A 14,392-nucleotide genomic window follows, 5' to 3' on the forward strand; every position below is an offset into this window, starting at 1 on the left:
TTTGATCATCAATATAATGCATTTAGGGCTATAAATCACGTTCTGGAGAAAGCTGCAGAAAACGATAAAAACATATTTATACTTTAGACCGTATTTTAGTATGCATATGTGAATGAAAAAGTATAACGTTCCTACGTCCTGAACGATAGATAATTGACGTTGAATGGGCCATAGTAATGTCAATTTAGCAATACAATTTAAAAAGTTATAGCCCTGCAAAGAAGGGGAACTTCTCCATAGACAAATAGAGCTGGCAGAGAGGGGTATAATGATGTACATAAGCCTGGCGAAGAAAGTGTTGATGGTTAGCAAGCACATGCAGTACAATCTTGCTAGCCAACATTGAGCTTGCTAACTAACTAGCTAGTGTTGGCTAGCTTGCATTGCTAGCTAACTACCAATACATTTTCACATTAGGCTGTGACATTACTTCTATACTAGTTGACATGACCAGTCTAGTCTTGTTCTACTTTGAACTATTTTGTGATATTTTTTTCTTTTTTCGTTAAATAAATGATACTAATAATAGGAACATTTGGGGTGAGACATTTTTGAAAAATCATTGATCATGACCATTCAGATCTTCAGACTGTAGAGAGGAGGAAGAGGAGTGGAGAGGGGGAGGAGCCAGGAAGGCACAGAAGGAAAGAGGGAGGAGGAAGAGAAGAGGGGCGAAGATGAAAGAGGAGAAGAAGAGGAGGATAAGAGAGTAGAGGATGACGGGAGGAAAAGGGAGAAGAGTGGAGAGGAGTTGAGAAGAGTAGGAAGAGAAGACAGGAGCAGACACAAGAGGGGAGGTGTGGAGAGAAGAGGACAGGATGAGATAGGAGAGGAGTGGAAGAGAGAACATATATCAATCCCAGTGCTCATGTGTCTCAAAGTTCCAGTTCAATAAATTGTTGTTCATCTACAGCAGGGATCCCCAAACTTTTTCCTGTGAGGGCCACATAACTTTTCCCTTCTCTGGTGGGGGCCGGGGTCAGTTTGTAACAGAAAAAGTGTGACGATCGCAGGGGTGCCTAAAACATTTATTGTTTTCCAGAAAGCCACACATAACCAAATATTAATAACCCTTTCCGGGATCTTCACAGGAAAAAAAAGAGGCAGGAAATAAATAATAACACTATTTATGAAATAAATATACAGTACCTACAGACCACCTAGCTCTAGCTCTGTGCTATTTAAAAGCACAGTGCAGGATACACTCAAAGGTTATCGCACCTCAGAGATGGCAGTGGACATGTATGACAGGACAAAGGCCATATGTAATGGCCTTGGGATTGAGGAACATACTACCAGCCAAAGGAGGAAGCAGAAAAGGATGGACGAGTATGTAGTTGAGTCATCTTGTGGCACAAGCTCAGACCTCAGCTCAGGAGATCAGCTGAGACAGAGACTGTTCTATCCAGTCCTCGGCAGAATGCTGCAAGAGCTTGAGAGCAGGTTCTCATGAGTTGGAGAACAACTTATGAGAGGCATACAGGCATGCATGTTATCCAGCCTCAGACCAGTTTCTCTCAGTGGAATTGCTGCAACCCCTCGCCACACATTACAATATCCTACTACTGCCAGAGGAGATCACAGTTGCAAAGTGTTTCCTGGCCAGGACAGGCAGAGATGCAGTCCCTACTATCCAAAGTGTCTTTCCCTCCTGGATGATAATAATAATAATAATAATGCATTTTATTTATAAGGCCTTTCAGGACACTAAAAAAGAAGTCCACAAATCGGTGAATGAAAAATAGGATCAAATGAAAACTACTACTTGGACGTTTAAAAATACTAAAAACCAAAAAAAAAAAAAAAAATCTTTATTTTAATTTATTTTTTTAAAGCTCCGGGGCTCTAGGGGGCCGGGCCAAATGTGGAGGCGGGCCGAATCAGGCCCGCGGGCCGTAGTTTGGGGACCACTGATCTACAGCTTGTTGCATTATTTCATGCATTGATATTATCAATAAGTCATAATCTCTAAGCATTTACAATGTAGACTTGACTGGCACATCTTTTAAATCAAGTAAGTAGTCAGGTGTCCTAGGGGGTTGTGTGTGTGAGGGGAGGGGGGCACGGATGGGGATGGAAAGCTTCAGGGGCCTATAGATCATCACTTAATATGGTACCTGGAAAATCAGGAGGTAGCATGGAAAATGTTTTCAAGGCAAGCGTGGGAACCCTGGTGTTGTTTATAACAAGAGTCTGTTTTTAGCATGACTGCAAGTGTAACTGGTCTAAGGCCACCCTCTTTATCGTCGTCGTGCATGGGAAGTGATGAGACAGTTGTGGCCATTCATTGTTTTATTTCTCCTGGGAGCAAAAACAGATAAACACCATTATCTTTTGTCCACAGGATGGCGCCAAAACAGCTAGCAGACTCTTCCTCATTTAGGTCAGACTGCTCACCATTTTTAATCAAACATTGAAATAACACATTTATAATGAAACAATACAATAAGATAATACAAAATAAACAATAGGATTCATTAATTTACCTGGGAGCAAAATAGATAAACACCATTATCTTTTGTCCACAGGATGGCGCCAAAACAGCTAGCAGACTGCAATGGGGAAATATGCCACAACGTGAAGTTGAGGCCTACACAACTCTGACCATAACTACTAGTTCAATCACATGTGTCATACAAAAGATAGTCACCATAGTTAAATTCCTTTACAAAAAGTGCACAACTGTTCATTATTGCTTAGATACCATTACATACACCCCGGTTCATTTGCCCGGCAACTTATTTACACAGGGTGTCCGCGGGACCTTAAAAAGTCTTAAAAAGTCTTAAATTCAACTATCAACTATTAAGGCCTTAATTTGTCTTAAAATGTCTTAAATCCGACTTTCGGAGGTCTTAAAAACATGCCATGTCATCTTATGTTTCATTGTGAAATCTGGGGGGAAACTATTATTAACGGGAGATAAAGTCAGGCTTTTTTTTTTCTTTCACGCAAACGGTACGCAGTGGGGCGGAACCAATTTATGGTCCTTAATGTGTGTCGCCGTCGGGAGCTATTTCAGAACACCGGAGCATAGGTAACACGTTATTCAAGCCGTAGCGATAACGCTGACGTTTAGTTTAGTTTAATTGATTTGTATTTATTTGCACTCGTTAATTTAACATGGGAACGTGCACATTTAATGAGAACTGGCTCGAAAACCCTCTGTTTGCACCGTGGTTGGTCCCAGTGAAAGTACGAGGCCCGCTGCAAACTCTGCAAAAAGGATTTTAAACTGGGAACGATGGGAATAAAAGCAGTCGAGTCACACATGCACAGCGCTACCTCTGCAAAAACCCGCCTGCAGACAACTTCAATATCAAATTTATTTTCGACGCCGTCCACATCAACTGCTCAGGGACAGGTAGGTCTACCACCAATTACATCTGCACCTGTCCGGGTAACGTTCGGCTCCACGCCAACCCTTGAAGCTGAGGTACTGTGGGTTCTAAATACGGTCGCAAAGCATCAGTCCTACAATGGAAATGAGGGACTAGGAGAGCTGTTTCAAGCGATGTTCCCTGACTCTGTTAGGATCTATGCGTAACAGTACTGTATATTTGCATATCATGTATGTCACAAATGTAACGGTAATATATACCTGTATGTCATGTATATCCCTATGCCATAAATGTCATGTATGTTGTGCATGTCATAAATGTCACTATGAATTGAAAATGGGGGACCCTGATGTAAACAAGACAAACGTCTTTCTCTGGGCCCTGTTTCTTGTACCTGGATAACTGAGTTAGCCGGATAACTTTAACTGGATAACTGAGTTAGCCGGACTTTCCGGTTCCATGTACGTGGATTTTCCAAATCACCATGACAACAGATCCAAAAGTTTGAGCCTGGTCGAAAGCAGAGTTCAAGTTCAACTTAGCCTGAACCATCGCCACGCCCCCGCAAAGAAGTGACGGCCCGTTTCCTGAAACTATTCCCACAGTCTACGATCTGCATTATACCATTCTGAATTACGTTCTTGTGCTCCATTCTTCCAGAGGGGGCTTTTGAAATGTAAAATAGACCCAAAATGCTGATACTAAATTCACTTTGTCCTAAATAATGCACGTTATATATACCGTGGCGACGGTGGCGCTCGCTCGTGCGATGTACACATTATGTGGTTATTTCAATTGTAACTGGGATTAAGATGTCTGATGAGATGCGCTGTTTGACGGATTTGAGAAATTGAATGAGCCGTTGACGTCACATTAATGAATGAGGATAAAGAGATAAACTTCATTCATAACAAAGGATATTCTAAACACGGGTCTCTCGTTCATTAATGTATAAACAATGAATTTATCCCATCTGGCACAGTGGTCCAGCGGTAGTGCTCAAGCCTGCCAACCCAGCGACCGGGGTTCAAAACCCGGTCTTTCCAATATGATTTTTTTGAATATAATATTAATGATTATACGCCAAAGTAGCCTGGTTTTAAGTTAAAATATTATAAATCTACATGCATTGAGGATGTCATTCTTTATATAGCTCTCAACGTGCACCAAATTGAATTATTCCTATATTGCAAAAAGAAGGAGACGACTAGGGTCTTGAACCCCGGTCGTCTGTGTGAAAGTCAAAAGAACAACCCGTTAGACCACATTGGAGATAAGTTAAAGATTGACTATACATCAATCAATGGGTAAGAGAGCCATATCGTAATTCTGTATAACAGTTAACTAATTATTTTCGCTAGCAAGATCTCATTTGATTATTCAATCCAGCAGGCAAGTTTAAAGAAATATAATCTGATTGATTGAGGTAATGAGGGACTTAAAATTAGCCTATAGATAACGCATTTAACTTGTCGGCGAGGCGATTGAGCCGTACTGCAATATGTTAATAAAGTTTTAAATCAATTAATCAATCAATGCCGCTAGAGAATCAGGATTTCTGCGATCGACACCTGCTGTCTTCTCAGCTGAGGCGGGCGCGCGCACTGATCCTGAGAATCAAGTCTGGCTTGAGTTAACGAGACTGAATCCACCTTCTTGGAACAGGAAAATCCCGGCTTCAAACATCGGGTTAACTGAAGCTGGATAATGACATCTTGATCGACTTAGTTGAACCACGTACAAGAAACAGGGCCCAGGTCTGCATCCCCTTATTATTGTGTGTATTGAGCTGTACTGTATTGTACCCATTCTGAAATCTGTTAAATAAAGTATTCATTCAACCAAACCACAAAAACAAAACAACTGGATGAATGAAAACTTTATTTAACAGATTGCAGAATGTGTACAATACAGTACAGCTCAATACACACAATAATAAGGGGATGCAGACCAGAGAAAGACGTTTGTCTTGTTTACATCAGGGTTTGATTGATTGATTGAAAAGTTTATTAACAGATTGCAGAATGGGTACAGTACAGTACAGCTCAATACATACAATTGTTAAGGGGATGCAGACCAGAGAGACTTTCGTCTTGTTTACATCAGGGTCCCCCATTTTCAATTCATCATAACATATATGACATACATGACATACAGATAGACAGTACTGCTACATCTATACATTTATGACATATCAGATTTGCAAATACAGTACTGTTTGTGATACAAAAGTGTCCAGAAAAGGAGTGTATATACATTTGGCGTAGAAACTGTACATTGGAGGAGGTTGGTTGGGTGGGGTGGGTTGGGTGAGGGCTGTACATTGGAGGTTGGGGGGGGGGGGGGGGGGGGGGTTGGGTAGGGGACACACACACATTTTACACTGTACATTGGAATATTGACACAGCCTTACTTGGTCATTTACTGTACAACTAGGTTAGGACATTTGTAGGGGCCAGTTTCGAATTGCAGTCTCACGTAGGTGTTTTTTGAGAGTGTTTTTGAAAGTGGGTAGTGATTCACATTCCTTTACAGCTTTAGGTAGGGCGTTCCACATTGATGTGGCATAATTGCGAAACGTGTTTAGTCCCTTGTTTGAGCCGAATCTGGGTTTTACATGATTTGTGGAGCTCCCTCTGGTGTTGTGATCGTGGTATTCACTGACCTTTGGGAAGTATTTTGACATGTACATGGGTACCTTGGTCGCGTAGTGTATCTTGTAGACCAGGCCCATTGCAAGTTGCTGTACTCTGTCGTCTACTCTAAGCCATCCTAGGTTGTCAAAGTGGGCAGGGGTGAGGTGGGTTCTAGGAGTCAGGTCAAGTAGTAGTCTGACTAGCTTGTTTTGAGATGTTTGTAATTTGTTTTTTAGTGCCTTTGAGGTGCTTTGGTCCCCCATTTTCAATTCATATTGACATACACAACATAGAATAGATAGAATAGAAATACTTTTATTATCCCGTGGGAAATTTGACACTGCAAATCGCTCAACATTTAAACATTTAGACAGGACAGGTCACAAATTAGAATAATAACACATCAATCAAGTTGCCTAGGATAAGAGTAGAGTAAAATAGAATAAAAATGAAATAAAATATACAGAAATAAATACAGTAAAAACATACATGACATCATGACATACAGGTATATACTGTAGTACTGTTACATTTGTGACATACGATATGCAAATAATATACAGTACTGTTACCCAGAGATCATAACAGAAAATATTATATATATATGATGGGGATGAGACTGTACATTAGGAGGAGGGGGTTGGACATTTACGGTGGCCAGTTTCGAATTGCAGCCTCCCGTAGGTGCTCTTTAAGAGCGGTTTTGAATGTGGGCAGGGGTAAAGTGGGTTTTAGGAGTGAGGTTAAGCAGTAGTCTGACCAGTTTGTTTTGTGATGTTTGTAATCTTGTTTTTAGTGCCTTTGAGGTGCTTTGGTACCATGAGGTGCAGGCATAGTCGTAGTACCCTTGAATGAGTGTACTGAGAGTACCCATGATTTTTGCCATTTTGTTATCGTGAAATTGGTATTAAATTTAATTCTGAGTGGCATTAAAAAGTCTTAAAAAGCCTTAAATCTGACTGGGCTAAACCTGCAGATACCCTGTTACAATAGTAAACCATCAATACGTTCTTCTAAACCAAAGATATGTTTTAGAGGCACGGAACAGCTCTTACCTATTCCTCGTTCAGGCCAGACTGAACAGGAAAGGCACGCGACAAAGTAAATATGTCACTTCGGCAGGAAGTGACGATTTCAAAATAAAAGACTTTGAGAATAAAAATAATAATAAACAAATTAAAATAAAACGTTAGGGAGGGATTCTTTGTGGAATACATATTAGTATATAACCTATATATACCTGCTACATACTCCCCCCCTGAATTCCGCTAAAATCCCGAACCTACAGGACATGACACACTAACAGGGACCTCCAACACACGTCAGAACCGGCACGGGTTTACATGAAGAAACGTATCTTCAGAATCAGCTAGAAGCTACCTGTCAAACAGGTTCAGAGAAAACAAAAGGTTGATCAGGCCCCTGTTCCTCCTAGAAACGCTTGGTGCCTTATACACCAAACCTACCCGGCCTACTCAAGTCCCATATCCTACCTGTGAGCACATGCAGTAACACTACTTACAGTGACACATTGCAAGACTAAAGTGTACACAGACTAAACAAATATGCACTGACTACAGCAACTACAGTATACTGCCCATTGACCTAGACAACGTCGGTTTCTACGGTGTGAGCTAACTGCAGCCGCTACAGTACACTGCCCTGCAAAGGCTAACCGCAGTCACTATAGTATACTGCCCCTTGACCACACGGTGTGAGCTAACTGCAGCAACTACGGCAACCTGCCCTCCAACCTAAACACTTAAGATACAAACACAGGACGTGGAAATCAAGGAGCGTGAGAAATCAAAAAAAATAATTGGCCTCTGCACAAAGCACAGAATCCCTGTGACATGACAGAGAGTTCCCGACTCTGTATACTGTCTGTAGGGCACCAGCTCTGCACCAAAGCAGAGAGTTCCAGTGACATGACAATAAAATTCCAGGCTCTGCTCACTGCCATATAACCATATTCCCAATTATACTATGTACATGTATATAAACCAATATCAAAAAAAAATTATGAACTCCCCTCTACGACATAGGGATCCATCTTCCTTCTCTCACTACAAAACGAGCTATCAGGAAAGAAGGGAAAAAAATTATACATATTCCATTAATCACAAAAAAAATTCTCCAAATGCTTCAGCACCTTTAACAAAACAGAAAAACAAAAACTGACCACCAGTCCTTTTCAACAACTCAACTGTCCTCTTTTTTCAAAAAGAACACGATGTCCTCTTTTCTAGAAAGAACACGATGTCCTCCTTTTTTAGAAAGAACACGGTGTCCTCCTTTTTTTAGAAAGAACACAATGTAAGGCGGTTAGGTGGCCGAGCGGAGATTGCGTTCGTCACCAGCCCCGGAGCTGTGAGCTCGATTCGCCTGTTCGAATCCAGCTCACAGCTCCGGGGTTGTCACCAGCTTGGCTGGCCGTCTGCACTGATACAATTGGCTGTATCAGAGGGTGGGAGAAGCTGGCGGGGTGGGTCCGGGTCGTTGTAAACAGCGACTCCTACAGTTCGGTCGGGGCGCCTGCTAAGCGTGGATTGGACGTGAGGGGGATAGTGTGGTCCTCCCACACGCTACGCCCTCTCAATGAGAATCCGCGCTGCCAGGTGAAAAGAAGCGGTGATTGGCTGGACGTGTGTCGGAGGAAGCACGTGGTAGCCTCCACTCTCCCAGATGATCTGACTGTGGGGGGTAAGTGCGCAGCGATCAGGAAGGGACTGGGAATTGGCATACGACTAACATTGGGATGGGAGAAAATCGGAGGAAAATGGAGGGGAAAAAAAAAAAAAAAAAAAAACACAATGTCCTCTTTTCTCTTCTTAGAAAGAACACGATGTCCTCTCAACTGTGACACAGTCACTTCGACACAAACCTCCCAAGGGAACTTTATTTTCTTCTTCTTCCTCCTCTTCCTCCGACCTCCGATGATCAAGCTGGCCTTGACCCTCATTGCAAAATTTTTTTTTAGTGATCACAGCATCTTTCTTCTGTTCTTCTGTAGTTCTGTTCGACGACCTCCCGGTGACCAATCTGGCGTTGGTACTTGTGTTATCCGGGTCACGGCACCACTGTAACTGGTCTAAGGCCACCCTCTTTATCGTCGTCGTGCATGGGAAGTGATGAGACAGTTGTGGCCATTCATTGTTTTATTTCTCCTGGGAGCAAAAACAGATAAACACCATTATCTTTTGTCCACAGGATGGCGCCAAAACAGCTAGCAGACTCTTCCTCATTTAGGTCAGACTGCTCACCATTTTTAATCAAACATTGAAATAACACATTTATAATGAAACAATACAATAAGATAATACAAAATAAACAATAGGATTCATTAATTTACCTGGGAGCAAAATAGATAAACACCATTATCTTTTGTCCACAGGATGGCGCCAAAACAGCTAGCAGACTGCAATGGGGAAATATGCCACAACGGGAGGTTGAGGCCTACACAACTCTGACCATAACTACTAGTTCAATCACATGTGTCATACAAAAGATAGTCACCATAGTTAAATTCCTTTACAAAAAGTGCACAACTGTTCATTATTGCTTAGATACCATTACATACACCCCGGTTCATTTGCCCGGCAACTTATTTACAATAGTAAACCATCAATACGTTCTTCTAAACCAAAGATATGTTTTAGAGGCACGGAACAGCTCTTACCTATTCCTCGTTCAGGCCAGACTGAACAGGAAAGGCACGCGACAAAGTAAATACGTCACTTCGGCAGGAAGTGACGATTTCAAAATAAAATACTTTGAGAATAAAAATAATAATAAACAAATTAAAATAAAACGTTAGGGAGGGATTCTTTGTGGAATACATATTAGTATATAACCTATATATACCTGCTACACAAGCAGGGGGCGAAACTAGAGCCCGCCACCCGCCATTGGCGCTCATTTTTTACGTTTGGCGCCTCCCACTGAGAGGTCTGCCCGCCGTGTGTGTAATATTTTGGTATAATGCTAATTATTAATGAGGTGGGTTGGATGGGTGTGGGGGGGGGGATTATGTTTGATTGTTATGTATATTGTTTCGTATGTTTGTTATTGTTGGTTTTATTTTTAATTATGAAGTTTATTTGTATTTATTGTTTTGTGTGGACCCCAGGAAGAGTAGCTGTTGCCATTTGTAACAGCTAATGGGGATCCAAATAAATTTAAACTTAACTACTGCTACTGTGGACTACTGCTACTTTTTCTACTGTTACTACTATTACTACTGTGACATATAAAGTATCCTAGAATTGACACTCTCTTCAGCTGTGTCCAGGTTTTGTCCAAGGAGTTGGACGGTGAAGTCCACGTCGCCTTATGCAATGGGCAGGGTGGGACCCCGACTGACCAGCCAATGAGAGAGTGGCATAACAGTTGGCAAGTGGTTGCCATGGCAACGGAGGCGGGCCTGATTCTGAGACGAGTTGAGCTGTTTGAAACAGAGATGCTTGAGAGATATAAGTGTACGGGGTATAGGTAAGAAACAAATCCCACCTATGATATCTGTAACCTAAGGCCACGTCCACACGTACATGGATATTTATTAAAACATATTTTTCACCCCTAAATTTTCAAAAAGATTCTAAAAATCTCTCCGTCCACACGACAATGCAAAAACACTCACATGAAATGACCTGATGGCATGACCTAAACTTTCTGCCGTTGTCATGTGGATGAGTGGTCCAAAACGCAGAGAAAATACTATGTTTTAAAAAATATCCGGCCATTAGGCCATGATGTTTGCATCTTCTAAAAAGCCCTGTTTCAACCGTCCACGCGTACACAGGCAAACAATTAAAAGAAGGAAGGCGTTTTCAAGGCTGAAACGGAGAGAAAATACTACGTTTTCAAAAATATCCTATATGTGTGGATGCTAAGTAGCATGAAACAAATAATCAAAGTTTTTAAACAGATCTATTATGTCTTTATGAACTGTGAAATTGTTTTTATATTTTGTTTTATGCAGTGACCTTGCTTGAATCCAAAAACATTTTTCTACAATAAAGGATACAACAGGATATAATAAAATAAACCTTAACGTCTGAAATTCCTTGTTTTTAAAAGTGATCCTGAGATGGTTATTTGGCCTGAGGTTAGTCTAAGAACCAGGTGAAACTGGGTTCTGTGGTAAACACCACAGAATTGACAGTGGTTAAATGTTATAGCGGCCACCACATGTTACACATTTTTTATATTGTTGATTTAAGTTGATTTTCGATCACAAACTATCTAACACGTGGCTAAGTGTTGCTGATGAGACTCGGGCCAAAGAACCATCTGAAGATCACATGTAAAAAACAAACAAACAAATATGAATATCTCTTTATTAGGAGTCAAGACAAGGGTTTCCATGTGGAGAAAGCTTTGCTACACGTGTTTACACGCAGCCTTCCCTACATCAGCACTGAGAAAGTACAGATAGAGGAGACTGTTTCCGGACAGAGAGTCCACTACAACGTCCCAGCAGAACTGAGTGACTACATATTAAGGTACACCACTACGGCCCAGCTGAGCTGACTGACTACACATTAAGGTACACCACTACGTCCCAGCTGAGCTGACTCACTACACATTAAGGTACACAACTACCTCCCAGCTGAGCTGACTCACTACACATTAAGGTACACAACTACGTCCCAGCTGAGCTGACTCACTACACATTAAGGTACACAACTACGTCCCAGCTGAGCTGACTCACTACACATTAAGGTACACAACTACGTCCCAGCTGAGCTGACTCACTACACATTAAGGTACACAACTACGTCCCAGCTGAGCTGACTCACTACACATTAAGGTACACAACTATGTCCCAGCTGAGCTGACTGACTACTGACTACATTTAAGCATTACATCACGCGACAGAGTGTGTTATAGAAATTAGATCACGCCTAGGGGTGGTTGTTAGGCCCGAGGCGCAGCCGAGGGTCGTTAGACCCCCATATGCGTGATCTAATTTCTATAACACACTCTGCCGCGTGATGTAATGCTTTTATACAATGGCCGAATTCATCCAACCTTATTGCTATACAATAAACACACAGTAATTGAAGCATAATGGAGATTTATTCACAAAACCATCCGCAGAAAAAGTAGGTCAAAAAAATTTAAAGAAGTTGCCTCCGTGTCTAGAAGCAGCTGGGAGGTGCGGTGCTTCAAAGCATGCCATCGAACACAGTGAAGTTACCGGTTGTTATTTGATTGATTGATTGAAAATTGTATTAACAGATTGCAGAATGGGTACAATACAGTACAGCTCAATACACATAATTGTTAACACTTTCTCTGCCAAGGACGCCTAAACTCGTCATTCCCCGCCATGCTAATTCTGCCAATGACGCCGTAACACGTCATTGAGATCAATATTTCAAAAATCTGTGATCGCAATCATATTTCTCCCGCGGAGACTTGAGATCTACTGTTGATCCCCTCTCAACTCTCCAACGGTTCAAGAGCGCCATCTGGTGCCAGGTGAAAATCGCCCAAACCGGAAACCGGAAACGGAAACTGGTGCTCATCCAAATTCGGTCCGATCACTCGCTATAGGTCCCGGGACTCAAGCTAGAGACAATGGATAGCAATCCGTTACCAATAACTCGATAAACAACATGATTTGGACGTATACTGTATACTATTATACAACCTGGAGATGGATCGCATATTTCAACATCCCATAATAGGAATATTTCTGCTCCACGCTGATCGCCCAACGGCCCGAGGAGACTGGGGTGAGTTTCAGCGTTTTTTTTTACCGTGTTCGATACAAACTGCTCTAATGATCATATCACCCACACTAGATGAATCATCTAACGTTGGCCACCGAATTATAAACGACCCCCCCCCATCCGGTCAACATCAGATGATAAGTAGTAACTTCTAGAAGCACGTCCATTTGAAATTTTTTATCTCGCGCCGATCGCTATCAAACTATACAATCATCAATATAATGCATTTAGGGCTATAAATCACGTTCTGCAGAAAGCTTCAGAAAACGATAAAAACACATTTATACTTTAGACCGTATTTTAGTATGAATATGTGAATGAAAAAGTATAACGTTGCTACACCCTGAACAATAGATACTTGATGTTGAATGGGCCATAGTAATGTCAATTTAGCAATACAATTTAAAAAGTTATAGCCCTGCAAAGAAGGGGAACTTCTCCATAGACAAATAGAGGATGGTATAATGATGTACATAAGCCTGGCGAAGAAAGTGTTAAGGGGATGCAGACCAGAGAAAGACTTTCGTCTTGTTTACATCAGGGTCCCCCATTTTCAATGCATCATAACATAATATATGACATACAGATATACAGTGCTACATCTATACATAGGTTGCTACAAAGCATACCATCTAACAGTGACATTAGCGGTTGCTATTTGATTGATTGATTGATTGATTGAAAATTTTATTAACAGTGAAATTACAGTGTCCTTTTGAAGGAGAGGGAGGTTCTACAACGAATGACATCTAACAACACACTTCCCGCAATTTATATTTTGTTTCACAATGAGTCATGACCAACCAATTACATAATCCAACATTGTGTAAGCAACTAACACATTCCATGTGACTTTATCGTTTTTGAATGAGTCGTTATGACGCTATCAATACATCCATTCATAAAGATTATTGTCCGCCATCTTGGTTTCATTCCTAAAAACACGAACGGCGGAGTGATTCGGAAACAAAGTAATTCGATTGTGGGCGGGTTCTGGGATCACGTGGAGTGTGTTATGAGAAATAACAACGTCTGAAAGAAGTGTTTCAGCCAATCAGAATCAAGAAATTTGCATGCCATTGTATAAATTAACAATTTGAATGCCCACGACGTGATATCACGTTTTATCAGCCCAATGCCTGAATGCCCACAACGTTTATTAGCGTTTAATTTTTTTATTAGCGATCTGAATTCATATTTTATCAACCTAGTCTCCCGTTGGTATGCAGCCCCTGTAGGAGCTCAGATGTGAAAAAACCGCCCCCTATCGTCTCCCCCGTGGTAATGCACCCTTTTGGAATGGACTCAATGAAAATGGATGAGAAAAGAAAAATCCGGAATCCACATTTTACTTCTCAGGCATGTAACCCGAGCCGATCGGATTCATTGTGGACCCTCAGAACAGCGTGGAATACATTATGTACAGTATGTAGCGTTGGATCAATAAAATCGATTTTTGGAATGGCGATCAGGAATTGGAATGATCTTTTTGGAGAACATCTGATCTGAGGTAAGGAATCTATTTTACAAGTCTTGGGATAATCAGAGTTGTATTCGCTGAGATCTCAGCGTTCACCCTATGTGTGTGTGGGCGATCGCTTTGAGGAAATCAGAGAATCGATTTTTCAGATCGCCTATATAGCGTGCATACGTACACATATACTATCGATAATCT

General features: G+C 41.4%; 1 protein-coding gene across 1 annotated transcript in view; it reads left to right on the top strand.

Annotated features, from left to right (window-relative positions):
* The window catches only part of fdxacb1 (ferredoxin-fold anticodon binding domain containing 1), a 32,081-nt gene that overhangs the window by 6,629 nt on the left and 11,060 nt on the right, over positions 1 to 14,392 (top strand). Inside the window, exons 4-5 of the mRNA XM_084309968.1 lie at positions 10,259 to 10,468; positions 11,323 to 11,481. Coding sequence (XP_084166094.1) covers positions 10,259 to 10,468; positions 11,323 to 11,481 — 369 coding nt within the window. The remainder of the gene's footprint in view (positions 1 to 10,258; positions 10,469 to 11,322; positions 11,482 to 14,392) is intronic.

The sequence above is a fragment of the Notolepis coatsorum genome (assembly GCF_963971535.1).
Source record: "Notolepis coatsorum genome assembly, chromosome: 3".
In the NCBI taxonomy this organism is placed as follows: Eukaryota; Metazoa; Chordata; class Actinopteri; order Aulopiformes; family Paralepididae; genus Notolepis; species Notolepis coatsorum.